The sequence below is a fragment of the Gymnogyps californianus genome, chromosome Z, assembly GCF_018139145.2.
Source record: "Gymnogyps californianus isolate 813 chromosome Z, ASM1813914v2, whole genome shotgun sequence".
Taxonomy (NCBI): Eukaryota; Metazoa; Chordata; class Aves; order Accipitriformes; family Cathartidae; genus Gymnogyps; species Gymnogyps californianus.
In genome coordinates this window covers 4,177,967-4,203,810 of record NC_059500.1, presented here as the reverse complement: position 1 = coordinate 4,203,810, position 25,844 = coordinate 4,177,967, and the positions used below count along the sequence as shown (strand labels likewise).

Sequence of the window (25,844 nt, the reverse complement as noted above, 5' to 3'; positions counted from 1 at the left end):
TTCACATTATTATAGAGATTATAAGCATGTACAAGCGTAAAACATGCAATACAAATGCTTGCTAAGAAAATCCAAGTGGTTCAGTTATAAATGCACAGATAAAATAGCCAAATGTATTTCCAGAAACTTACTGGGATTCCAAACCCTGCTTTTCAAGAAACTGCATAGCACTTTCTGAGAAATTCGAGAATCCTGCAGAGACACATATATTACACGTATTTTATTACAGTACAAATGCAGAATCCCTTTTTTGAAATAAAATGCTAGGTAACAGGTTATCTTTTAAACAAATTTTCGTATGTCTAGCATAGCTCTTTCATGTGCTAATTAGCATGCCATGAGGCAATAAAACCTGATTATTAACATCTCTGATATTTGTACACTCAGGAACATGAACAAAATTAACATTTTTTACAAACATAAGTTGGGGGGGTTTTTTGGGGTTGGGTTTTGTTTTTTTTTTTTTTCACTAAAGGAGCTTCACTTTTCTATGAAAGGCAAAATGGGTTAAATGTAAAACTGGAAGGCAAATACCATAAGCAAAACAAACAACCTAGGCGAAGATTACTCTGTTTAAAAGAAAGCAGGGAAAATATACAGGATATCCTTCAGAATCTGCATTCCAAAGCAAAATTCCTTAGAAGTGTATGACACAGAGTTCATTTTAACACAGATATTCTCAAAAACACTTAAAAGACTGGAAATAAATTTTTCAGGTCGTGCAATCACTAGAGCTGTTGCAAACACTAAAGAAAGGAGTTACCTGATTCCAGTCCAAACTCTAGATAGTTTTCTGTCACAATGAGAATTGCCATTGCTTTTACAAAGAAGAAAAAACCAAAGGTGACACAGACTGATCTTTCACCTCCATCCTCTACTTTGAAATAATGGGTAGTCAACGAAAACAGTACCTTACTACACAAGAAAAAGGTCAAGGAAAATTAAGTTTGTAAAATAACTATATTTAAGAATTATAAAGCTGTATTTTGGTCATCTATACTAGGGTTGTTCTATGATGTGCAATTTTTTTAAAAGGTAATGTGTGTTCAGTCAATTTCAGGTTAAAATTACAGAATACCGTAAAGCATAATCATCACATAATGGGTAACCAGGAATACATGACTCTGGAGTATAGTTTTGATTTAGGCTTACTTATAGTCAATTCCAGCAATATTCACTATCAATGCAGGAGAATTAAACCACAGTTTAAATATAAATGCTTAAATAATCCTAAGTTACATCAAACAAAAAAATAAGACAATTATATCTTCAATGCAAAATATTGAGCTAAATGAAAAACATTCCCTCAAACTACATAACTCAAGATTTAATATATCTTAATTTCAAAATCCAAAGCATTAGTTTTGAATGGAACAACTGTGATGGCAGGGAAGTGAACAAACACATTTTTCACCACAGAGGAGCTATACGTGTTCTTCCTGGATGCACAACCCTAAAGCATACCATACAAACAGCAAGAACAGGATGCTCCAACAAGCACTTCTATCAATAATGGCATAAAATTTCTCAGTTGTGAGAATTTCTGCTCACAGGGAGTGCAGACCTGCCTTACAAGAAACTGACAAATGGCACGGGATTGTTGCTTAGATTATTACGTGACTGTTTACTAAACAGAAAACATACAAAAAGATAAAACTTGTATTTCTCTACTTTCAAATGTACATGTTTGAGATTTCTCAGCTATCAAAGACAGTAAAACAACAGCACATTTAGTACTATCTACAAAAGAAAAATCTACCCCATGCTCACCTTGGGGAAAAAACCCACAACCTTGAAAAACCCTATATAGTCTGGTATAATATATTGAGTCTTTTCATGTAACCCCAGTGCCACAAATACGAACATCTAAGACGTCACCTGTTCCGTTATCAAGCTGCTTTTAAAATGTGTATTCTCCTTTTCAACACATTTCTAAACATAATTAGCTCCAAAGTTAAACAGTAGGTTAGGATAAGTTTTTCATGATATATTGTCAACTCTTATTACTGTGAACTGCAACCCATTATAATTGACTTTTTCTTCAAATGGCAGGCAATATCCAGTCCATATTTAAATAAAGTACTTGGAGATCACTTCAGACATTACCTGCTTTGAAAAACCAAAGAGAAAAAGGGAAAAGAAGATTTTAAGCGTAAACTGTACCCTTTTTTCCACTATGCAATAATATTTTCATTCATATTTGCACTTTTTTTAATACTGGAAGTATTTTTAGATGTAGATTACATGAAAACATGTTTTAGAGTATTTATTCAGTAAAACATTTGAACTGTCATCAGTTAATCTCTCAAGAAACTATATGATTATGCAATATCACACTTCATTAATCAGCACATTTGACATATTGCTATATTTCATGTACATATAGAGAGGTACTCATATGCACACAATAATGTGGCCTAAGCACAGCATCTAATGATCAAGTTCACAGCAATCAAGTTAAGTTCCCTTCATACTTCACAGAAAGAACCGATCTATCTAAAGCAAGACTTAAATCGTCCTAAAAAGAGGTACATAATGGGTCATATAGAAAGTGTTCTGGAAAGCTCTGTTTCTCTAATAATACATTCTTAAACCAAGTGTCTTCTTACAGCTAGGGACATCAATTACAAATTGAAAATACACTAATTTCAAATCTTGAAGTTATACAAAGGACTTCATAACAGTTTGTGATCAATAGTCCTAACCTATAAACAGATTTATAACCCCCTAGATACTTCATGTTTTCAACTATGGATTGTGTCTAAAGGATGTGGAAAATGCAGCTGGGAAAAAGAAAGCATACTGACAGTAAATTCCAATTATAGTGCAGATTCAGAACCCTATATATAAATTAATGATTATGCAAACTATGTGACTGAAATCCCCTGTTAGTTGAATAATCATCACTGCTACCTATTTTAGGGATGGAGAAAATCGAAGCATTATGGCTCGCTTCATCACTTCCTTTCATTGCTTGACCCACACTTCAGGACCTACTGAAGAAATAATTCAGGAGTATACAGTGCTAAGTTAATAGATTCCCCACCCCCCCATCCTACCTTTTATTACTTTTTTTTCTGTCACAAAAGGTGCTATGCCTGTAGAATTTATGGTATACACTTTTACAAAAATAATTTTATCTTTTAAATTGCTGCAATTATGGAATTTTTGAATGATACAGTCCACTGGTATTTACGCATATGGTTGAAGAGAAAAAGATCCATCTTCCATTCCTATTAAAATATACAAAACTTTTAGATTCACAATTGAAAAACCAAATAAACTCCTCTATATTACTTCTAATTGCATGTATGTAGAAAAAATTATAGTTTGAGGCTTAGAGGTTATTTTAAGGTGTTTGATGACTGACTTTCCCTAGATCAACCTTCAGTCAAGTTAAGGCAAGACTGTCACTTTCCTTTGCTATGCCATCGATGTTTTCCAAAAGTAGCCAGTGAAATTTACTAACCTACCAATGAAATCAGGTTACTTAAACCTTTTCAGATGACAGCTTCCCAGCTGAGAAATACCTTACTTTTCCTATACATTAATTTCCCTAAATACCTTGCCTTTGCAACAGAAACAATTGCGTACAACACTTTAAAAGTTTATAGACAAAAAGTTAAGTAACCCGACTTACTCAGCTATTCTCAGTGATGAATTTTAAATAGCCGTATAAGTATAGCACTTTACATTAGGCACATGCTACTATTAAGATGGATCATCTCTGTGTTGTACATCTTACTCTATCCTCATGCACATTCTTCCTCCTGCCAATAAAGCATTTTGCTATTTTACAAACCCAATCCTTTGCAAGTAAGCAGGCTGCAACTGCTACATTTAAAATTGTGATCAATAACTCAGTTTGCTAATTTTGAGTATTTGTTCTGACAGAAGCCACCCTTCCAAATTTCACAATAATAGAAATCATCAGTCTGTGAATAGTTACTATCTGCAACAAGATGTAAATAAAGAATAACTTTAAAAAATAGTAATTCAAACATTGTGGCCTACCCCACAATGAGTTTTCACAAACATTAACATTACTTTTGCAAGAAACATTACAAAACTCATTTTTAAGCCAAAATTCACAATCAGCAGGTCATGACCAATAACCTGTCTTAAAAAAAACCCCAACATCTTTGTTTTGCAAGATCTTTTGTTACTCCTCTTCAGCTACTGGAAACCGTTCAGTGAGTGCAGGCTATCAGCATGAAAAGTGATCAACCAACACAGTATCCTGCAGCCTTTCAAAAATATTAAACACTGAGCAGCTGGTACAGCAGGTCTTCTAAACGCTGCCTCCAAGAAACATCTTCGAGTCTTCCTGAATCTAGCCATTTACAGATTTATTTTTCTGTTCTGCTAAAAATAAAGAGACTTCCCTGTCCTGGAACTATTTATCCACACTACCAACTGTGAGGTTGGTATTGTTCACGCTGCAGTCCAGTGGAACGAGGGAGACACGCAGACATTCCTGCCCTAGCCTGACAGTGGGTAAGCTGAGCATGAGCTGCCACTTGAGCATCTACCCATCCTGGCAGGGGAATCTGGCATCTTTCACCGAGGTACCTGGTAATGCAGCTGCACAAATATTTCAGCACATGAAACACGTTTATAGCTAGCTTAGTTGTGCCTAGCACAACTACCATCAATGCCAACATACACTTAACACTAGAACTCAAATACTAAATTTATGTACTCCTTTTAGACTAAATATCTGTTAAAACACATATGTATAGACTAGATTCGTTTCTGGAGTTTTTCTGAATATCTACACTATGAACATTTAAAAATGCTAATAGTGGGTTACTGCACTGAATCAAAACATCCATTTCTGGAAGACATGGCTGAAAAAAATTTGCATCATCACTTCCAACATCTCTAAGCTTTTTTTAGTCATTCTGTCAGCCAAATACTTGATACAACCTATCACCTCTTAACACAGAGCCACGAAACAGAAGAAACACCTGTCATCAAACCACAAAACTGTTCTAGAATTAATTCTTGACATATCACGTTGACTGCTTTCAATTGAAAATACGGAGGCAGTCAAATTTTTCTAACACTTAAATTATGATGAATCCTTTCTAGTCTTCACATACTGAATCAGTAAATAGTTGTGTGAGTTTTAAAGTATTCTCAGCATCCCAGAGGCCTGATGTCACAGCACATGAATGAACCAGTTTTCTTCTGAAATCTCTTTTCACCTGCCTAGGTTCCAATGATCACAAGGATTGTTATCAATACCTCTGTATATCACCCTTTGCACCATCCTCCTTCACCCAAAAAGCTGTAATGCCTGGAATAAGTTATGTTAACATATTTATGGAGATGGTAACTCTAATATAAAGTTTAGACTGTGCTTCCTGGTACTGCAGCCTTCTGCATTGCCACTAACGCCTCAGACTGCACAGGATCACACTAATTCATCCCACCAGTCCAGGAACCATACAGGTAATTAAGCAAAGCCCTAGTCAATATTAGGAAGCAGTGACTTCACAAGGATTTCTACAAAATCGCCTACTCTGTGCAGAAGCCTTCAATAAAAACAAGGTCTATTTAATGCCACAGAAAAAAAAGTAAATAAAAGCTGTACAAAGTGGCAGAAAACTAGTTCTGACTATTTGTTTCCCTTGTATAATTAATAAATGACTGTTCAACTACCTAGTACTGGATAAGTAATTATACTTATACAAGGTTACACCTGTATATAGGTTTCTTATTTCCCAGAATTCATTTATTTATTTCTGAAGGATTGGTCCTACATATCAGGCCATTCTTCTCTAGGCTCTCCCAAATCTGCATATGTTTTTAGAAGTGCCACATGAATTTTCAACTGTAACTTCTCTAACCTTTCTCTCGCTCCAACAAAATGATAGAAGTCCTTAAGAATTTTCTCTCTAAAGTATACTGCCCATTACCAAAAACTCAAAACAATATTGGTCGCTTAGACAATACATGCCTAAGTACAAAAATGCTAAAGCATGCAATTACCTGTTCACAGCTTGTTAAATAAAATCTAGCTTTTAGCACACGATCTTTTGCTTTTAATACTACTCTATCTGATCTTACTTCCCTTTCAGTCATGTAGGAAGGCTAGTGAGAAAACATAGCAAATATGCTTCTAACATGCAGAGAATACTAGATCTGTTTCAATCTCCTCCAGGTCCAAACGTGCAACTTGATCTCAAGTGCTTCAGCCAGATTAAGATAAAACTGGAAATGTTGGTTTAGGCTCAATTCATATAAAAATGGCAGGTGAGAAAGCACCAATCAAAAAAAAGACCCTAATTGCTACTTGCATGTTCACACATGAGACAGAAAGCTTGCACTGCCAGGCAACTTAATCTTTTTTAATTTGTGCATTTGTTTTTTCCCTGAATTGATGAGCAAATGAAAGCAGTGATTAGGACTGTATTCAAATACCACTGTAAGAAAGAGTTATTGCAGGGGATTTTCCTACAATATATAATTCACAACTCTGCTTCACCTAGAGTTATAATCACTGTAGTATTATTTAAGTTGCCTACACCCGAGATTTGAAAGACGAAGCAAATGGGGCGTTGCCACCAATAAATTTAAGAGCATACGGTGGCTTTAGTATTTGAAGCTTGTTTTTCCATTAGTTCTATTAACCTCCCCCTCGTCCTCAAAATGGGAGTCAAAGGTGTTGGCTTTCATTTCTGATTTCTTAAGCAGTAGCTGCCTCTCTCTCCTTCCCTCTGCCAAGATTAAACCAGAATTCCTGACTTCACCCAAACAAATAAAACAAAGGGTGTGCAATAACAGCTATATATTAGCTATAATATAGCTACAATATCATTATAAGGTGCACAAGAGCCAGGCACTGACTGTCCTATCACTACCCAGTAGACTAGAAAAAACACCTTTTGGACTGTGGATCTGTCCACTGACAAGTCAAAGGAGAAATACCTGGTCTGGAAGCAAGCTACTGACTTTTTTTTTCATATTGTGAGTCAACTCCCTCTTCTAGCAAGTTCTTCCTCATTACAAGGAAAATTCTGGATATTATTTATACTTCAGGCTACTTAGAAAAAGAATTCCTGTCCTTATCATAAAGGCAGCACACATTTTAATAATTAACAAGTACAGACAAGCCTTAAGCATATCCAGAACTGTTAACCAAATATAACCAAACATTAGAGTTCAAGGGTTTTACATAACACCACCAGCTATTGCTAACACAAAAAAAAAAAAAAAAGAAAAAAACACCAAAAAAACCCCCACAACACAGTAAGAATCTCTATTGAAGAACAGGCATTTATACAGAGGAATCAATTTTGAATATTCAAGTGCTATACTGACCCTAACTTAGCACTTTATCTGGTTGTCAGCTGTTGAGGGAGCAGAGGAGTTGCAGAAATTCATTTTCTAATTCACCTTTCTATAACCTGCACTCTTGCAGGGCCTTATTCAATTCCACTGCTTTATCACCTACCATGTCTTTAAAAGGCAACTTTCCTCCCTAAAGTGTACATCTGGATTGGTATGTGGAAAGCAGTTAATTACCATACAAGCATCCATGTCTGATATTGCCTTCTCCAGTAAAAATAAACATACCAGCTGCTTCTTTGTATGGTTTGATATTGCCTGTTTCCTAAATACTCCGCTTTTGTTTCCCTCAGTTTCAGAAAGGAGTTCAGCTTTTCATAGAGCTTTGAAAATGTACCACCTCGGCTCCTACAACGGTCTACACATTTTATTTTCTGTAAACTTTGTAAGAGTGTCTTGAATGTATTTTAAAAATATTAATTCATGCATGCATCTTTGCAATGAATTAGTGTACATATTACTGTACTACTTTGTTCAGGAAGTATCAGATTAAACATACTGAAAACAAAAAGCGTACAGTAAATTGCACAATTCTCCAAAAGTTGTAAATACTTTCTGTACAGAAATCTATTTCTGATTGCCAAACCGGGCAAAACCAAATTAGTTTAGAACCACTACATACTGCAGATGAGCACTAACTGTATATTCACATACATGTATTTTTTCCATAAATGGTTTGGTATTAATGTTAACAAACTATTGATATCAGCATGTACAAAGAGCACGTACAGCATATACATTACCCAACAACGGCACTAGCTTACACGATCCTTTTTCCAAATGCTAAATATTTGTGTATCTTGCCAATCAACAATACAGAGCTTTATTTGAATTGCAGAATGATGTAAACTATTTGGAACAGATAGAGTGATTTAAGAAAACAGAAAAGGATACACCGCAAAAGCCAAGACAAGCAGACACCACACTACGCTGATATTCATTTCTTGCGAGGGCTTCACAATACTGTAGTAGGCTTCTGTCACCACATACACAACTGTAGCTGCAACAGTGAAATCCACCAACCATTGATATTCTGGAAAATAATGCAACGCTGAAAAATACAAGATTGCAAATGTTAAAGGTGTGATATTTTAAGGCAGTTACTGACATATATAGAACAGAGTGACAATTTAAAAATTTTTTCATTTAACTGAGGTCTAGGTAGACCCAGATCATCCAGGTGAAGAGCAACAACAGCAAAAAAGCCACATTTTCGCCACTCAGCAACCTGAACTTCACTCTTCATTTCTGTTATTCGATACTTGATTACTACTCAAATTTATAAGGCTACAAGATTTTACTATTTTACCATCTCAGCTTTTGTACATTAACATCCTAAATTCAAAATGCATACTTAATTTAGAGCTCAACTTCACAACAGAAAATGGTTCTCCAGTTGAGCCTAGCTGCAATTCCAGGTAAGAGGGTTTTTGACTCTCCATTAAAGATTAAAAGCTGTCATGGTTTAATGCCAGCCAGCAACTCAGCACCACGCAGCCGCTTCCCCCTCCCCCCCGCAGTGGGATGGGGAGGAGGATCAGAAAAAAAAGGAAAACTCATGGGTTAAGAACAGTTTAATAATTAAAGTAAATATAATACTAACTAATAATAATAATTGTAATGAAAAGGAATATAACAAAAAAAAAAGAGAAATAAACCCCAAGAAAAGACAAGTGATGCACAATGCAATTGCTCACCACCCGCTGACCGATGCCCGAGCAGCGATCTGCCCCTCCCAGCCAGCTCCCCCCCATTTATATAGTGAGCGTGACGTTCCATGGTATGGAATACCCCTTTGGCTAGTTGGGGTCAGCTGTCCTGGCCGTGCTCCCTCCCAGCTCCTTGCACACCTCCTTGCTGGCAGAGCATGGGAAACTGAAAAGTCCTTGGCTTAAGATAAGTGCTCCTTAGCAACAACTAAAACATCAGTGTGTTATCAACATCATTCTCACACTGAATCCAAAACACAGCACTGTACCAGCTACTAAGAAGAAAATTAACTCTGTCCCAGCCAAAACCAAGACAAAAGCTCACTGGCAATCATTCAAAACACTACACATAATCACTTCCTTTTTCTTTAAAAAACCAACATCTAAGATACTGATGGTTTGTTCTTCCATGTTTTGTTAATATCTCCTGTACAGCAATAAATCATTGTGTAAAGTCCTCTGTAAAAATTCTGAGGATCATAACGTGTTGCATGCAGGCTGGGTGATTTACGAGGAGAGAGCTCCCATAGGTGCTGGGAACTGCAAAGAACAATTTGTGACAACGAAGTGCAGCCTGTCCCTCCCAAACACCTTCCCCACATCTACACGGTTAAAAAGTCACAAAACATTACTAAGCATTTGTCTGTTGACTACAAGCTATCTAATGTCAAATATACAAAATTGGCCAAACTCAAGTATTTCCAAGTGCTGTACTTATTTTGAAATAACTACCTGGTTAGATTCAACAAAAGTTTGTATACTTAACTTTTTAAAGACAGTTAAACCCTACACTGTATCAGTATCTATAAATACTCAGGGAGACAGTTAAATGCTACGATTTCAAGCAAATAACACTAATTGGAACTTGTGACTGCTTTGTTTATTTGTGTGCCAGCTTCAAAAAACTCTGCATTTCTGTTAAAGGTATTTTCTATACTGTTTCCAATAACTTAAGCTGAGAAATTTCCTGCATAGGACTATGCTTCCTTTCTTTCTGTATTTATGCATAGAACACATGCATATAAAAATGTAGATAGGAAGAAAATACATATCACACATACATACATATCCCTATATGAGTTTTCTGTAACAGAATGACTGGTTACGATTAAGGAATCAAAAATCATCACTTAAAAAACCAGCAACTTCCAAAACACTTAATGCTGCTTATTTCTGTACTGTCACTTTTGATTTATAAGCATTTTACCTCAGTGTTTCAGATGTGTGGTTGAAAGGTCTAGGTTTCAATGCTACAGCACATTTCCTATTTTAGATGAGCAGAAAGTATATGTTTCGACATCTGCCAACTGTCATTTTCTTGTACAAAGCTATGATCTCTATTTCAAATAGACTATGATGTCATCCTTTTGGTGTTGTCTCATATTGCTATGGATGCCTGATACAACAATAGATGTGCTTTATGCTGGATTTCACCTTCTCATACTTTTCCATAACACTGCTATTAAGATGTCACCCATGGAACAACAAAGGAGACTTAGCCCTAATTCTTGCCTTCTCATTTAACTTTATTATCAGTTGTACTTCTATTCATTCATTGTCTATAAAAAAAGGTATTCCAGCATTCATCGCAAATAAACACTTGATAGACAGAATCAGGCTATATTCGAAATAATATATTATCATCTGCATCCACTCATTCTTACCGATAGTGTCCCTTTCAGTCACAGATTTTGTTTCCAGATGAAGATCGATGTCTTTTGGAATGGTCAGGGGTTTGTTTTCAATATGACCATTATACTTTCTGTAAAAATAAATAAATAGATAATACACACATGGATATGACAAAATAAACTTTTTCAATATATAACGGCATTTCAAATTTAAGAAAAGTGCAGACCACTTTTTTGCCAAATGCAAACATTTTTATCTAGCTAGCTAAAAGCATTAATTCAAGTTCAAATCTTGAGAAACAACCACGTATGGCAATGATTCCTAGCTTTATCTTGCAAGGCTCTGACATACTCCTGTGGTATGAGTTTAAATGTCTTCTACATGCCGCATCCTGAGCGTGTATTAAGGCAAGATCCAGTGGCCAATATTTACTTCAGCCCACTGATCTTCTCTTTCAGGGAGCTACAGGGTGTTTTAGTAAGTTCCCACAGTCTCAAAAGCTTAGTGGTATGAGTACAGCTACAAAGCAGAATATCTCCACCCTGCCATACAGATACCCTGAAGAAAATCAAAGCTAAACTGAGACTTTTTAATTGAGGTCTAGACCAGGATGCTGAAAGACAGGAGTGTCAAATCTTTGGATTGAAAGTAAGTAAAACAAGAGACAGACTTGGCAGTGTTAATTTATTGAACGCTCACCAGAAATAACACGCAGTAATCTATCTCGGAAGATAGCTGACAAGGAAAAAAACAAACAAAAAAAACCCCACACAACCAAATTTCCCAAAAAAGCATTAGGCCTTTTTGTCACAACACGGTGCTTAGAAAGTACGTCACGCGAGCTGAACTAACCCAGATCCTTGAAAGATCCATCCAACTAGCCATCAAGCAAAGACAATTTTAAGATAATTTTCTAATCTAAAAGGGTATGTGTAGAAATACTATAGACTTGTTTCAATTCATACCCTGCTTATGAAAATAAGCACACAAAAAAAAGATATTTGTCGCAGTATTACTAGCAATCTTAGAGATCCAGTACATCTTGAAAAGAAATAATCCATCGTGCTCTCTTTGGGGAGACAGACATTGCTAAGTACATTGCGATACAGCACCAGGGTTTAAAGCTGTGTTCCAGGTTTTAGCCACTGCTGCAGAGCATGACAGTGATACACAGGAGCTTCATAAAGAGTAACACGCAGATTCATTTGTTCCTATCATACAGGTGGCGACTTGCTTAAACAAATGGAAGGAATAGGGCAACCAAAGGCTGATCCTCACACTGCTAAACCCTTCCTGGCTTCCAGCATTAAGCAACTTGAGGATAATCTGAGCCAGCAATTGCACCTTCTGAAACCATCATTTTTCAAAACTTACATGAATTTGCCTAATCCCTTTCTGAACCAGTATGAAATTTGTTGAGCTGCGTAGTGCCTTGTGGCACCAAAATCCACAATGTGTGTCCTAAATTGAGAAGTCCTTAAATCTACTCTACTAATATCATTCAGTGCCTCCTTGTATAACATAGTAGTAAGTTTACTACTCCCCATCCACCTTCTGTGCACACTGGATACATACCTGTTGCAAAACCCTCCCTCAGCCAGTTCCCAGACTAGTAAGCCTTACGCTTCTCCTCTTTGTGTGGAAGCCTTTCTCTTAGCCACCATTGCTTCCCTTTTCCAGTTCTACTGAACCATCTTTCAAATACAGTATAAACAAAAGTATGTCATACTATGAAGTTAGACTATGTTTTCCAAATTGTTGGTTAGAACTAACACTTCTTTAAGGAATCATTTTTCACAGCAGACATACATGTAAAGACCATAAAAGATGACATATTTAGAGCAAAAGGCACATTTTCATCTGGAGCTCTGAACCTATACCAACATCATGATCTTCACTTTCCTGAAAATAAGTCACACTACTAGACTTTAAATTAAAGAAAACAGGATGCTCTTGAAAGAACCTGAACAAAGTCAAGTTACATGAAATTGGGTTGAGAGATTACCATTACTAACTAGGGTAAAACTTACCTCATCACTATTAAAAAAAAAAAAAAAATCATTAAAGCAGATCAGAAAATGTTTTGTTAGGTTTAAAAAAAAAAAAAAAATAACCGAACCCAAAACTTAAAACCCCTAAACGGCTAGAAGGAAACAGTAAGCTCTGCCACATTTTAGAGTAGCACCTCTGAAATTAGAAAAGGAGAGCTTGATTTTCCATAGAAAGACAAGCTATTGGGACATAAGCATTAAAAAGAAATTCAATCAATCACTCATGAACTTATTTTTAAGGAATGATGTCCTCTCAGCCAATGTGTGAGATGAGAATACAAGCAGAAAGTACTAATAATTTTTTTTTCAGGTGATATTAATTCTTAGTATTATCCGAAGCACAAGAATTTTGACAAACTGAAAATGGAGGATAGGAATCTAAAGCATTACTCCAAAAATTCAGGTGCTCAGGTCTAAACAAGCAGTCCCAAACCCTGCCCAGCCACTTGAGTCTCTGCAAGCTTCTGTGTGCTTCCCTGCCCCCAGTTGTACTCTGATGTTTTCCTACTGCATGCACCCAAGAGTACCATCATCTTGAGTGAGATGAGCATTTTGATAACTGAAGCCATTTCAGCTCAACAAAATTTGGTGTTCCTACACTTTAATTATCCCAGTGGACTCATAATCCAAGAGACACAGTCAGAACATAACCAGGATCATTGACAACTTTAATTCAAAGTAATTCATAGTGGTTACGGACCTTTTCATTAGCTTAACAATTTAATGTAACACAAACGATTCTGAAATAGAAAATCTGCCTAGTATTCATGTGCTATTATAATCTACAGCATAATATACTGAAGTGTACTATGCATTGAATAAAATGGACAAGTTCACACTACAGCTGTTTCTCAGGCTAATTTTCAAGCAAGTTCCTTAGATCTCCTTTCATCATTTCTCTTTTAATTAGTACAAATTGGAAAAGTATTTAAGTAAGGAGCAGGTACTACATTTTGCAAGACTATGGGCTTGACAAAGCAATTCCGTATCTTGAAAAGACATGGGGAAAATCAAATAGATGTGTCCTTATTTCTCCTACACGATCTCTTTCGCACCTCCTTGGCTCAAAGGAGCACTGCATTCCATTTTGTGCTACCTAAAACAGTACATCCAAACCAACCCAACAGGAACGATTCCTACTTTAAACTACAGTTCTCCTCCAACAACAGCTGCTTCTTTAGAGGACACAAAGGTATATTTATCGACTAAAAAGTAAATGTATTATTCATTCTGTTGTTAAAACAGCAAAGCAAAGAAAGCACCATTTAAGCCTCCACATTACCGTTTTGGTTTCTTTGAAGTTGCATATCCCCCTGTGATTAACATTTACCCTAGTACAAACAACTACCTACAACTATTACAACTGTATTCTCTTGGTTACATGTTAATGTAGTAAGATATTTACATCAATCTTATAATAACCAAATCACACCAACAAAATTTGACTTCACAGACATGAAAACATAGCATCACATTCGAAACATTAAATGTAGAAGTTTAGTAACTGAAAAAAGACTTAATGCATATATAGGTGACTTGTGATACAGGTTCCTACTAAATTTCACAGTAAATTTTCCAAAGATTACAAAATTTAAGCTTGTATGTCAGCACACATTAACATGCCATGCTTCCACTCAGCTGAGAGCACATAATTGCTCTGGTGAAAGTGAGAACAGACATGCTTTGGATGGCAAAAGTCTGGCAAGGCTGAGGAAAGGCAATAAGAGCAATGTACAATTATTACTTGGCAATGCAATTGTGTTTTTCTGTTTAAGGCTCCTATGGGTGGACTTATAGTTACGTAATTAAAGTTATTTTACATATGAATATCACTGGTTAAATGGACAGTTATAAATTGTAATGCTATTCACAATTATTTTGCCTCATTACAGAAAACTGTTACATAAAATGAGTTTCTGAATTTGAAAGAATATTGCAACAAACATGTAAAATTAAAGTTATTTTAATATTAAAGGAACAACTTAATTTTTTACCCAAAAATGTGGCAAATAAGGTTGCTAACCATGTAGCTTAAGAACGACAAAACAGAAAAAAAAAAATCACATTACAATGAACAGATTATATGTGCAGTTTGTGGATTAATACAAGCGTTAAGAATTGACGAGTTAAGAGTTCACACTGGAATAAAAGAAAAAGGACTAAAGGAAACCTCCTATGTCACCAAAAAGAAAGCCAGAGGGGTTGGTTTGTTTTAAACATAGCCAAATCAGAAATCTTGCATCAACATACCCAGCTCCACCACCCCAAGATGTCTTGGTTCTTGCCGCAGTTGAACTTCATGCCTGAACATCAGAACTCTCTTTCCAGCTTAAGCTGACAGACAGATACCCCATCCCTCTCGGCTGTCTTTTTGCTAGGTTAAACAAGCCAAACTCTTTTAGCCTCCTCTTGTAAGACAGACTTTCTGTTTCATGGATGATCCTCGTAGCCCTCTGTTCACATACAAATTCATTTTTCTTGAACATGAGTGATCAGAACTGTACACAGTAATCCAGATAAAGTTCTACACCTGTGCCTTGCCCAAGAGATATTTCCCTATCTCTTCTACTATAAATACCTCACCTAATACATCCTAGGAGCACATTTACCTTTTTCACAGCTGTGTAAGAGTGGTGGCTCATAGTAATCCTATGTTGAACTAATATACTCAAATCTTTCTTCTCTTGCTTCAAGATGAAGAGCTTCAATCCTATAGAAGATTTGCTTTCCTCAGTTTTCATCCAAATGAATACATTCACTAAAAAAAATCCTTGCCACCAAATTAGCAATTTCACAGACCAGTTTTGTAAACTGGAAATCATTCAGTTCTGCACAATTTGGGCACGTTCAACTCTCTGTTAAACTGAAAGAACATAGTTCGGTACAGAGTTGTGACAATTAATGCAAGCAGGGCAGGCATATGCAACTAGCAGTTTTTAACTCACGCAAAGACAAAAGTTGGCCAGTAAAGTTATTATATGGATCATGCTGAAAAAAAAAAAAAGGGGGAGGGGGGGAACGAAAAAGGCTTAAAACAAGTATTTACCTATCTTTTTTGCTCTTCCCTCTTTGTTTCCCTGCAAGAACCCGCAGTTCTTCTTCAGTAGGATGCTGATACCACCGTAAACTAAAGAAAAAGAAAATCTCAAGTAAAACAATATCAGTATTAGCAATTTAGAGTGTTTTTCTAAAAAACCTATATATCAACACAGATCTATATGCATATTAAGACACTGGTCATTTGCAACACCTAAGCAAAATACCCTTGTGCACAAGTACCAGCCCTGCCTGAACTGAACAACCACAGCTAAACTTCAGTTCTCTTCAGCATGAGATGCTTATTCATAATTAGAAAGCTTTGCCACTTCGTCATTCAAGTGAAAGCCCTTCACTTCTCAAAACACCAAATTTTCAAGTTATCATCAGACACAGCAAACAAGGTTGTACTGATATTGGAAAAAGTTCACTAGAATAATTATACCGCTACAATTACCCATCAGAACCATACTCTAAACGATTTTATAAAGTATAACTATGCCTCTCAAAAAAACAGTAATTTTCTAGAATCTGAAATAGCTATTATCAAATAACCATTACCAGTCTTTTTTCTTAGGCAGAGCAGATTGTAACATCAACACTCCTTTTCTAAACACCTCCTCAGTGATATCTTCAACTCCTACTAGAAAAAGTGCTATTAAAAAAAAAATAAATCACTAATTTACATGTAGCTGAGCTGCAAGTTTTTCCACTTTCACAGTCAATGCACCATCCATTGCTCATTTATTTAAAAGGCAAGTAGTGGCAAGGAAATTCTGAAGAGGAAAAACAGAGACGCTTAAGTCTCTAAGATGGTACATTTTACCTTAATCTCTAAGCATGTCAAGAACCTTAGTAGCTGAAACAAGGCCTTTTCCACATTCAACAAGGGAGGGTTGCTGTCCAGATGCAGGAAGGATGTCAGTCTGATCTCCATTCTGAAACGCTGAGGCAAAGGAGCCCAAGTATTAATGGGCACAGACTGGGGAAATCTATGTGGAAGTACTCTTCTGGAGTAGGAGGCCACTAATTGGTGACATGGGTTAACATAGAGTAATAGTTAGAGATGATAATGGAATCCACAACCATCAGTACTTCTCACGTTAAGAAAACCTCATCAGGTAGGACCATTCAAATCTACACCAGCAATCAGAGATTATGTTACATCCGATTTCAAAAAGATAGCAGGCAAATTTGGAAAATAAACATCAAACCCAAACAACCTCAAGCCACTTGATAACACTTGATTCCCAGCTTTGTTCCAGAAAGGCTTCCTGTCCCAAGTGGAAGTCTGGTCCACACATCTTTATATTAGCAGAATATGGCCTTTCATGTAAATATAAAAAATTTTGTCATTCTTCATGGAACGTTGTCTACGCAACAAATACTGAGGGAGGTCCGCTGCTACGAGACTCGTGCTAAAAGCAGAAACAGTCCTAAATGCAAGCAGCCCATCTTCTACCTTCCTTATGACAGCATGGACACTTCACGTGTGCATACCTATGCTACAAGAGACGCTCGATACAGACTATGAGAGAGAATAGGTATAATTTTAATGAAATGGGTGTACCACTGAGCATATGCCTGCCTGGCAGATCTTAAACAGTAGACATAGCCGCTCTGTCCTGATACTGTCCTTGACACTACGCTAAACTTGGCTGAGGAGTGGGAATGAAGAAAAATGGTGTGACAAAAATACAAAACATTCCAGGAAGAGCTCCCAATTTCAATGGTTTAATTGCTGGTATAATGAAGCATTAAACAGGCAGTTGCACAGAGCTCATGGACATCCCCTTAAAATAACTTAAAAACTGGCATAATGGATAAGTAAGAGTTCAAGCCAGCAATATTACAAAGAATACAATCTGGCTAATAGGGGGTTCCACGAGCCTGTGTCAGTAGGTACTGCTGTGCTAAAGAATCAGCTGATGCTGGGATTTCTTCAAGAAAAAAGAACTTCAGTGCCAGCCAATAATACATCACAGAGATCCAAACCATCACTGCAAATTTCCCTTGGAGGAATTCACTGCCAGTTCAAAAACTGAAAAGGGCAACTATTACAGACTTTGCATGAGCAAGGAGTTTCGGGGGGCAGGAGGGGCGGAGAAAAGGGGTTGAATTTTGTTTGTGGTTTTTTTGAGGCATCAATAAGAGTGAAGGTTATTTCATTAATTTATTTTTATCATGTGTGGTCCCAGCTAAAAAATTTGCTGTTTGCAAACTTTGCTGCAGAAGAGACTTCATTAAGACTGAGAATGACACAGAAACTACAGCATCTACCTTTTCATCCAAGACAAACTACACTGGAGATACTAACTTCCTCCTATCTTTCACACGACCTAGAGAAAGTAGGGGAAAGCAGAGAAATAGTCTTCTGCTTTGTCATTCACCATCTCCCAGATCTGAACTTGGCATTCTGAGAGTACCACATGTACTTCTGTAATGATGAAAATCACCTGTGTTGAAAGCTAATTTTTCACAGTCTTTCCTGCACGGATAGAGAAACAGTACCTATTACAGCAGAACAGACAAAATTCTTGTTCTGTGTAACATACTAACACAAATCAAACACTTAAACCACAATTTGCTCTTAATTACACTACAGAATTATGTTGCAAGTGATTCATAATTACAACTAATAGGATACAAGAGTTTGGGGATTTTTTAGTTGTTAAACCCTACACACCTTATATTTAAAATCTGAAAACCAAGAGATCTGAACAAATATTTTCATAAAGGTAGGGCTAAAAAAAAGTAGTTTGTATCTGCTTTAGCTTATACATGTTTAAAACTGAGATCCCACAACTGATTACTCTGTAGCTTTGACTTATCCAAGTTAGTCTGAATAGCAACAGCAGCACAGATATGCCCCAGTTAATCTGAATGAAGGTCATTAACGAATGCAAAACAAAACATCCGCTCTCTCCTGTCTTCCTGAAGTGGCCTGAAAATAGAGCACAGCTGAGCAACTTAAAAGCAACATTGGTAGAGAATGTTTTATTAGTTTGTGCTGGTTTTGGCTGGGGTAGAGTTAATTTTCTTCATAGTAGCTGGTATAGAGCTATGTTTTGGATTTGTGCTGGAAACAGTGTTGATAATTCCGGGATGCTTTCGTTATTGCTGAGCAGTGCTCACACAGCGTCAAGGCCTTTGCTGCTCCTCACCCCACCCCACCAGCGAGGAGGCTGGGGGTGCGCAAGGAGTTGGGAGGGGACACAGCCGGGACAGCTGATCCCAACTTCCCAGAGGGATATTCCAGACCATATGACGTCATGCTCAGCGTATAAAGCTGGGGAAGAAGAAGGAAGGGGGGGAATGTTCGGAGTGATGGCGTTTGCCTTCCCAAGTCACCATTACACGTGATGGAGCCCTGCTTTCCTGGAGCTGGCTGAACACCCGCCTGCCCATGGGAAGTGGTGAATGAATTCCTTGTTTTGTTCTGCTTGCGCATGTGGCTTTTGCTTTCCCTATTAAACTGTCTTTATCTCAACCCACGAGTTTTCTCACTTTTACCCTTCCGATTCTCTGCCCCATCCCACCGGGGGGCAGTGAGCGAGCGGCTGTGTGGTGCTTAGCTGCCGGCTGGGGTTAAACCATGACACAGTTAAAAAGGCAAAGGCCTATGCAGATACTTGGGCTGCCAATTCATTGACTTCAATAGATACGAATATTCCGTTTCTGTTCAAGCTCTGAAAATAACATTGATTGAAAAAGTTTGCATTTCTTTACAAATTTAAGTAGTTTTTCAACAGTCAATGATAGTGTTCATTCTGTAAGTGAACAGTTATCTTATTTCTATCTATTCTAACAATTCTTTTAAATTTTGAAGTGTCTATGTTTCCTTTTAATGGACTTTCAATGTACACATACAAGCATCTTGAAACCAACTGGTCACTTAAGAGTTTCTGGCTTGTCTGGTAATGTGTTTATCCTCCCTCCCATTTTGCAAGGGCTATCTGTAGACATTTCAGACTATCTTGCTTAGAAAAGCCTCCCAGCCCTTCAGAAGAAAGACACTTAAGCCACATAACTTAAAAACCAGTTCTGGGAACCAAAGACTAGTTGAAGTATGTTGACGAAGGAAAGGAGGAGCAGGCAGTAATTCTTCCTAGGAAAGCTGGACTGCTTAAGTGTGTGTCTGCCTGTGCCTGCACACTTAAGTGTATATAAAACCCTCCACCACCCCACCCACACAGATCTGTCAAAGAAAACACTGTTGGCAAAAAGACAGCACTAAGGAAAATGGGTTAACATAAAAGATAGTTTGTCAGCTAAACTAAGAAGAGAACTGTTTTTCTTTCTGCCATTAAAATTCAGATTCTTGTTGCAGTGAAGCTTCTGACTTGTTTTTATTTCTGGAACACAGAATTATTTCTGGCTCTTTACATAATTCTTGTATTCAGGAGGTTACTCACAATGACTGAAATTACAATGCACTAAAATAGTTACCAGATAAATAGAAGAATACTGAAAAGCAACAATGAGATTTTCAAGGCCACTAACATGAAAGGCAATAATAAGACTCCCATTGACTTCAGTGGGAGCAGAATTCCATAAGCACAAGTGCAGAAATCCTGCTTTATGTATTTATCTATCTGCAGGTGTGCAGAGATAAAAGGAGAAAAGGATTGTGAAAAATATTTGAACAGCAAACTTCTCCCTATCATTGGCACAAGGCATGCCTTAGAACAAGGATACAGAAGGTGAAAACTTCACAGAAATGAAGAACGCAGGCATAATATTGAGCACATCTTTAAAAAGAGCAATTAAATATTTAAACTTTGAAATAAAAATTTAAATAAATCTTTTAAATAGGACACAAAAAGTAGAAAATGTCATTTGAATAATTGCTGACAAAAACCACTATGGTTGTAACACACCTTAAAAATAACTGGTATGCAATTTCATATTCATTAATGTAGTATTCTTTTTAGAGCACAAAACAGGTGATCAATACCCTGCAGATGTGGTCAATGAAACTTCACCCAACAACTAAGAGTATGATTTCTGTTCATATTATTCACCTGACAATTACTGTTTTCCATTATACCTAACCAGTGATACCTAACACGCATCTAAACAACATTTAGAGTCATTTTTCATTAGCAACTCTTTGGGTGATGAAATGGGGAAAATTAAAAACAAAAAGTTGGTAATTCTGAGATGCAGAGGAAAAAAGGCAATGGAAAATTATACAAGACTGGTTAAGACTCCTATGGAGCACATTATTATTCAAGGATACTCCTTCAGAAATCAGGGAGTAGAGATTTGGTATTCTTAAAATTCACATTAAATTCACAAAAAAATTCTTAAAAAGCACATTACCTTCTAATCATACAAAGTGTTTTTCTTCCCAAACGAAAAAACACTGTGTCTATGATTCTTCTAATATTTAAGATACTGATTTATATTCGAAACAGCTGCTGGTTTTCGTTGTTATTATGGATACAGCCACACAGGGAATGCTTCCCTTGCAACTCATTATGTCTGTTTGATCTATTGTTATGAGGAAGTAGTGTATTGAAATTTGTACTAATCCTGTCCTGTGAAGTATTAAAAAAATAGAATTTTTAATAAATACCTAAGCACTCTTTATATGCAAGGCTAATCAGCAGGTGGATTATCAAGAACACTGAGGCAGTGTAGAGAAAAAAATCCTTCCATTCTTCAGTCTTGTATTCAGTTTAGCTTTTTAATATTGAAGTATGTAGCTTGTGCCTTTAATAGCATAAGAGCGGGACAACAGCTAACTTTGACTGACACAATTAATACCAACAAACAAGTCTGTTCTTTTACAACAACACTGTCTTTATACCTTGAGCCTGTAAGTCAGGTGTCACAATGCTATGGTAATAAATTTAAGAACAGCAGATTAATTATTTTTCAAGAAAACAACCTAAATTACTATGTTTTACTGTTACTACTCTAATGCATAATTGCATTACCATATTCACACACCATATAGCAACTGTTTCTTATCTTACCTGCCACTACAGAGAAGCCAACGAGCAAGAGAATAGTGAGGTATGATCTTCTGTATGACACTAGCCATTACCATGGTAACCACCAACTGTACACCTATCACACCCTGTAGAGGAATAAGTTAATAACAAGTCATTATGTGTTTTAGAAAAGTGCTGAAGTACCTTTAAAAAAAATAAAAAAAATTAAAAATACCCTGTATGGTAGGGATAACATTTTTTGGTTCTTTTTAAACTAGAGGGGAAAAAAAACATATCGTATCAGTTCCCAAGAAATCCCATGGAACTTGCTATAATCAGTTTCATACTTCATAGAAGGGAAAAGGCACTGCCAGGTCACAAGGCCAGTAAGGTATGTCCCCTGTTTCACAGACCGTAAGGCCACATGTGGACGTAGCATTTCACATGACAATGCCTTAAAATTACATCACTGATTACAATCTTGGTTTTTGTGGTCTCTTCAGTTCTGACATGATTTAACAGCTGACACCGCACAAACCGCCTGGAATTAACAATAATTTACAAAATCCGCGTCGTCAAATTTCAGCCTTTGATTAGTGCAGAGCATTTGCTCCTCGCTGAACTCCAGGCACAGGTGGGGAAGGGAGGGGAGGGCACACAGGAATCGGCACAGCTTCACTTTAACATCCAACTCTTGATAAGGATTTGGCACTTCAGCAGAGCAAGCCGCAATCTCATTCCCAGTCACTCAGCAAGCTTTAACTCTATTGGTTGTTGGTTTGGTTTTTTTAAATAAAGCAACTTTAAACTTCTGAAGCTAAATAACAATGAATGAAATGTTGTATCATACTACTTTTGTCCTGCTCATGAAGTTCTATCAACTAATACTAACACCATGTTAAAAACCAGCATGAAGTGTGTACACCGTATTTCCTCTATTTACATGCAATATTTTCACGACTAAAACATCACAAGCAATAGTAAGAAGTATCAAACAGATATGCAAGGGAAATTTACAAAAACATGCCAGTGAAGACACTAAGAATCAACCAAACAAGCTACTTCCACTCTTTTAAACTGTTTTTCAGAATACTTTCTCATGGAAAGGTATACAGGCACTTTTTCAATCAGCACAAAAAATGCCACATTTAAGTGGTGGCATACAGAAGTTCATTTTCACTCTTAGATACCAAGTTTTGGATATTGCTAGTTACTAACAATAATTTGAAGATAAAATATTTCCCTTTATAGTTGTAGACGTAGGCAATTACACTTCACTAGCTTTGCACTAATGCAACGTGCTATAGAAGGTCAGAAGGCAAAAGTATTTCTACATATGGAAGCTGTACGCAATTAACCATTGGCAAATAAGCAACAGATTATCTCATACACTTGAGAAGCATTTTCTCCAATAGTCCCCAAAGGAAGAAGTAAGATTCGTGCCTCAAGAACACCTCACTAGTAGCACAGCATGCAGTACTGCCATTGTTCAAACACATCCTCTCCCACCTAGCATACCTGCTCTCTTGGAGAAAATTTAACCACACATTATTTTTACCAGGTTTCTCTCAATGTAAAGATAATCTGGAAAAGGAAAGAGGAATTCTTACAGAATGGTGAAACAGCTGAGGTTGGAAGGGACCTCTGGAGATAAACTAGTCCAACCTCCCCTGCTAAGAAGAGGGTCAGCTAGAGCAAGTTGCTCAGAGCCATGTGTTCAGTCAGGTTTTGAATGTCTCCAAGGACGGAGACTCCACAACCTCTCTGGGCAACCTCTGACAGTGTTTGACCATCCTCACCTTAAACAGTTTTTTTCTTTCTTACATTTAAATGGAATATTCTGTATTGTGCCCATTGCCTCTTGTACTTTCACTGGGCACCACTGAGAAGAGTCTTGCTCCACCTTCTTTATTCCTCCCCCTCAGGTATTTATACACATGGATAAGATGCCTCCTGAACCTTCTCTAGACTCAACAGTCCCAGCTCTCTCCACCTCTCCTGTATGACACATGATCCAGTCTCTTCATCAGCTTTGTGGCCCTGCGCTGGACTCTCTCCAGTAAGCCCATGTCTCTCTCATACTGGGGAACCCAAAACCAGACACAGCACTCCTATTGTCTCACCAGTGCTGAGCAGAGGTGAGCAGCACCTTTGTCAACTTGCTGGTGATTCTCAGCATAATGCAGCCCACGGTGCTGTTGGCCTTCTTTGCCACAAGGGCTCGCTGCTGGCTTATGGTCAACTTAATGATCTCCAGGACCCCCAGGTCCTTTTCTGCCAGACTGTTTTCCAGGTGGACAGCCCCAAGCATCTGCTGGTGCCTGGGCTTATTCCTCCTCAGGAATACTGGAACTTCCCTTTGCTGAGCTGCATGAGGTTCCTGTTGACCCATTTCTCCAGCCTGTAGAGGTCCCTCTGAATGGCAACACAACTACCTGACATAGCAGCCACTCCAAGTTTTGTATCATCTGCAAACTTGCTGAGGGTGCACTCTCTTCCACCTGCCAGGTCATTAATGAAGGTGCTAAACAACACTGGCACCAGTATCAACTCCTGGGACACATCAATAGTGACCAGCCTCCAGCTGGACTTTGTGCCACTAATCACAACACTTTGAGCCCAGCACCTCAGTCAGTTTTTAGTCTACCTCACTGCTGACTTACCTAGTCCATACTTCATCAGTTTGTCTATGAGGATGTTACAGCAGGCAGTGCTGAAAGCCTTGCTAAAGTGAAGATGAACAATATCCACTTTTCCCCTTGTCCACCAAGCTAGTCATTTCATTGTAGAATGCTATCAAGTTGGTCAAGCATGACCCTCCCTTCATAAATCCAAGCTAACTACTCCCAAACCCATCTTGTCTTTAATAAGTTTGGATTTAGTTTCCAGGGTTATTTGCTTTATTACCTCCTCAGGGATCAAGGGGAGGCTGACCAGCCTGCAGTTCCCATATTCTCACTTCTTGAAGACAGAAGTTACACCTGACTTCTCAAGTCCTCAGCAATCTCCCCTGATTGCCATGACCTTTCAAAGATAGAGTGAGGATGGCCAATGAAAGTGACCTCGCAACAACACTGGCCACTCCCTAAGCACTGGTGGGTGCATCCCATCGGGACCCACGGACTTGTGTATCTACAATTTAAGTGTTCCCTAACATGATACTCTTCCATGAAGGGTAAGCCTTCATTGCTCCAGACTCTCCTACTGGTCTCGAGAGCCTGGGATTTCTGAAAACAAACTTTATCAGTGAAGACCAAGGCAAAGGCAGCATTAGTATCTTGGTCTTTCCTATGTTCTTTGCTATCACGTCGCTTGCCCCAGTCAACAGCAGGCCCATGTTTTCCGCCACAATACATTTGCTATTGATATACTCGTAAAAGGTGGTCTTGTCGTCATTCATGTTCTGCGTCAAACTCAATTCCAGGCAGGCTTTGGCTTTCCTAACCCCACTCCTGCATGCTCAGACAGTTTCTCCATATTCCTCCTGGGTCACTTGACCCTGCTTCCACTTCTTGCATACTTCCTTTCTATGTTTGAGACTTGTCACGTGTTCCGTGTTCATCCATGTACATCAGGATAGATTGTTCTTGAACTTGGAGGCGGTGATCCTTGAAAGTCAACCAGCTTTCCCAGACCCCTCTTCTCTCCAAGACCACGTCCCATAGGATTCTTCCAAGCTGAGGCCTGATCAGGACAAAGTCTGCTCTCCTGAAGTCTAGGATTGTGAACCTGGTACTTGCCTCATTTCCTTCTCTCAGGATCCTGAACTCTACCATCTGATGGTCACTGTGGCAAAGGTTGCGCCACCTTCACATCACTAAACTGTTCTTCCTTGTTTGCAAGTCTGAGGTCCAGCAGAACACCTCTCCTCATCAGCTCCTCAATCACCTGTGTTAGGAAACTGCCATAAAAGCACACAAAAAATCTCCTGGATTGCTTGTGCCCTGTTGTGTTGTCTCTTCAGAAGATACTGGGATAGTTGAAGTATGCTATAGGACCAGTGCCTGGAAACCTGAGGATTCTTCCCATTGTCTGTAGAAGGCCTCATTTTCTACTGCTTCACGATTAAGGCTATCTACAGCAGACACCTACAACAACATCACCCATGTTGCTCTGCC

General features: G+C 37.8%; 1 protein-coding gene across 1 annotated transcript in view; it reads right to left on the bottom strand.

Moving 5' to 3' along the window:
* The window catches only part of TMEM161B (transmembrane protein 161B), a 31,986-nt gene extending 10,120 nt beyond the window's left edge, over positions 1-21,866 (bottom strand). The window contains exons 1-6 of the mRNA XM_050912946.1: positions 21,769-21,866; positions 15,795-15,875; positions 10,730-10,827; positions 8,251-8,407; positions 764-915; positions 132-192 (exon numbers count right to left, since the gene is read on the bottom strand). Coding sequence (XP_050768903.1) covers positions 132-192; positions 764-915; positions 8,251-8,407; positions 10,730-10,827; positions 15,795-15,875; positions 21,769-21,842 — 623 coding nt within the window. The 5' untranslated portion in view covers positions 21,843-21,866. The remainder of the gene's footprint in view (positions 1-131; positions 193-763; positions 916-8,250; positions 8,408-10,729; positions 10,828-15,794; positions 15,876-21,768) is intronic.
* Between the last annotated feature and the right edge of the window lie 3,978 nt (positions 21,867-25,844).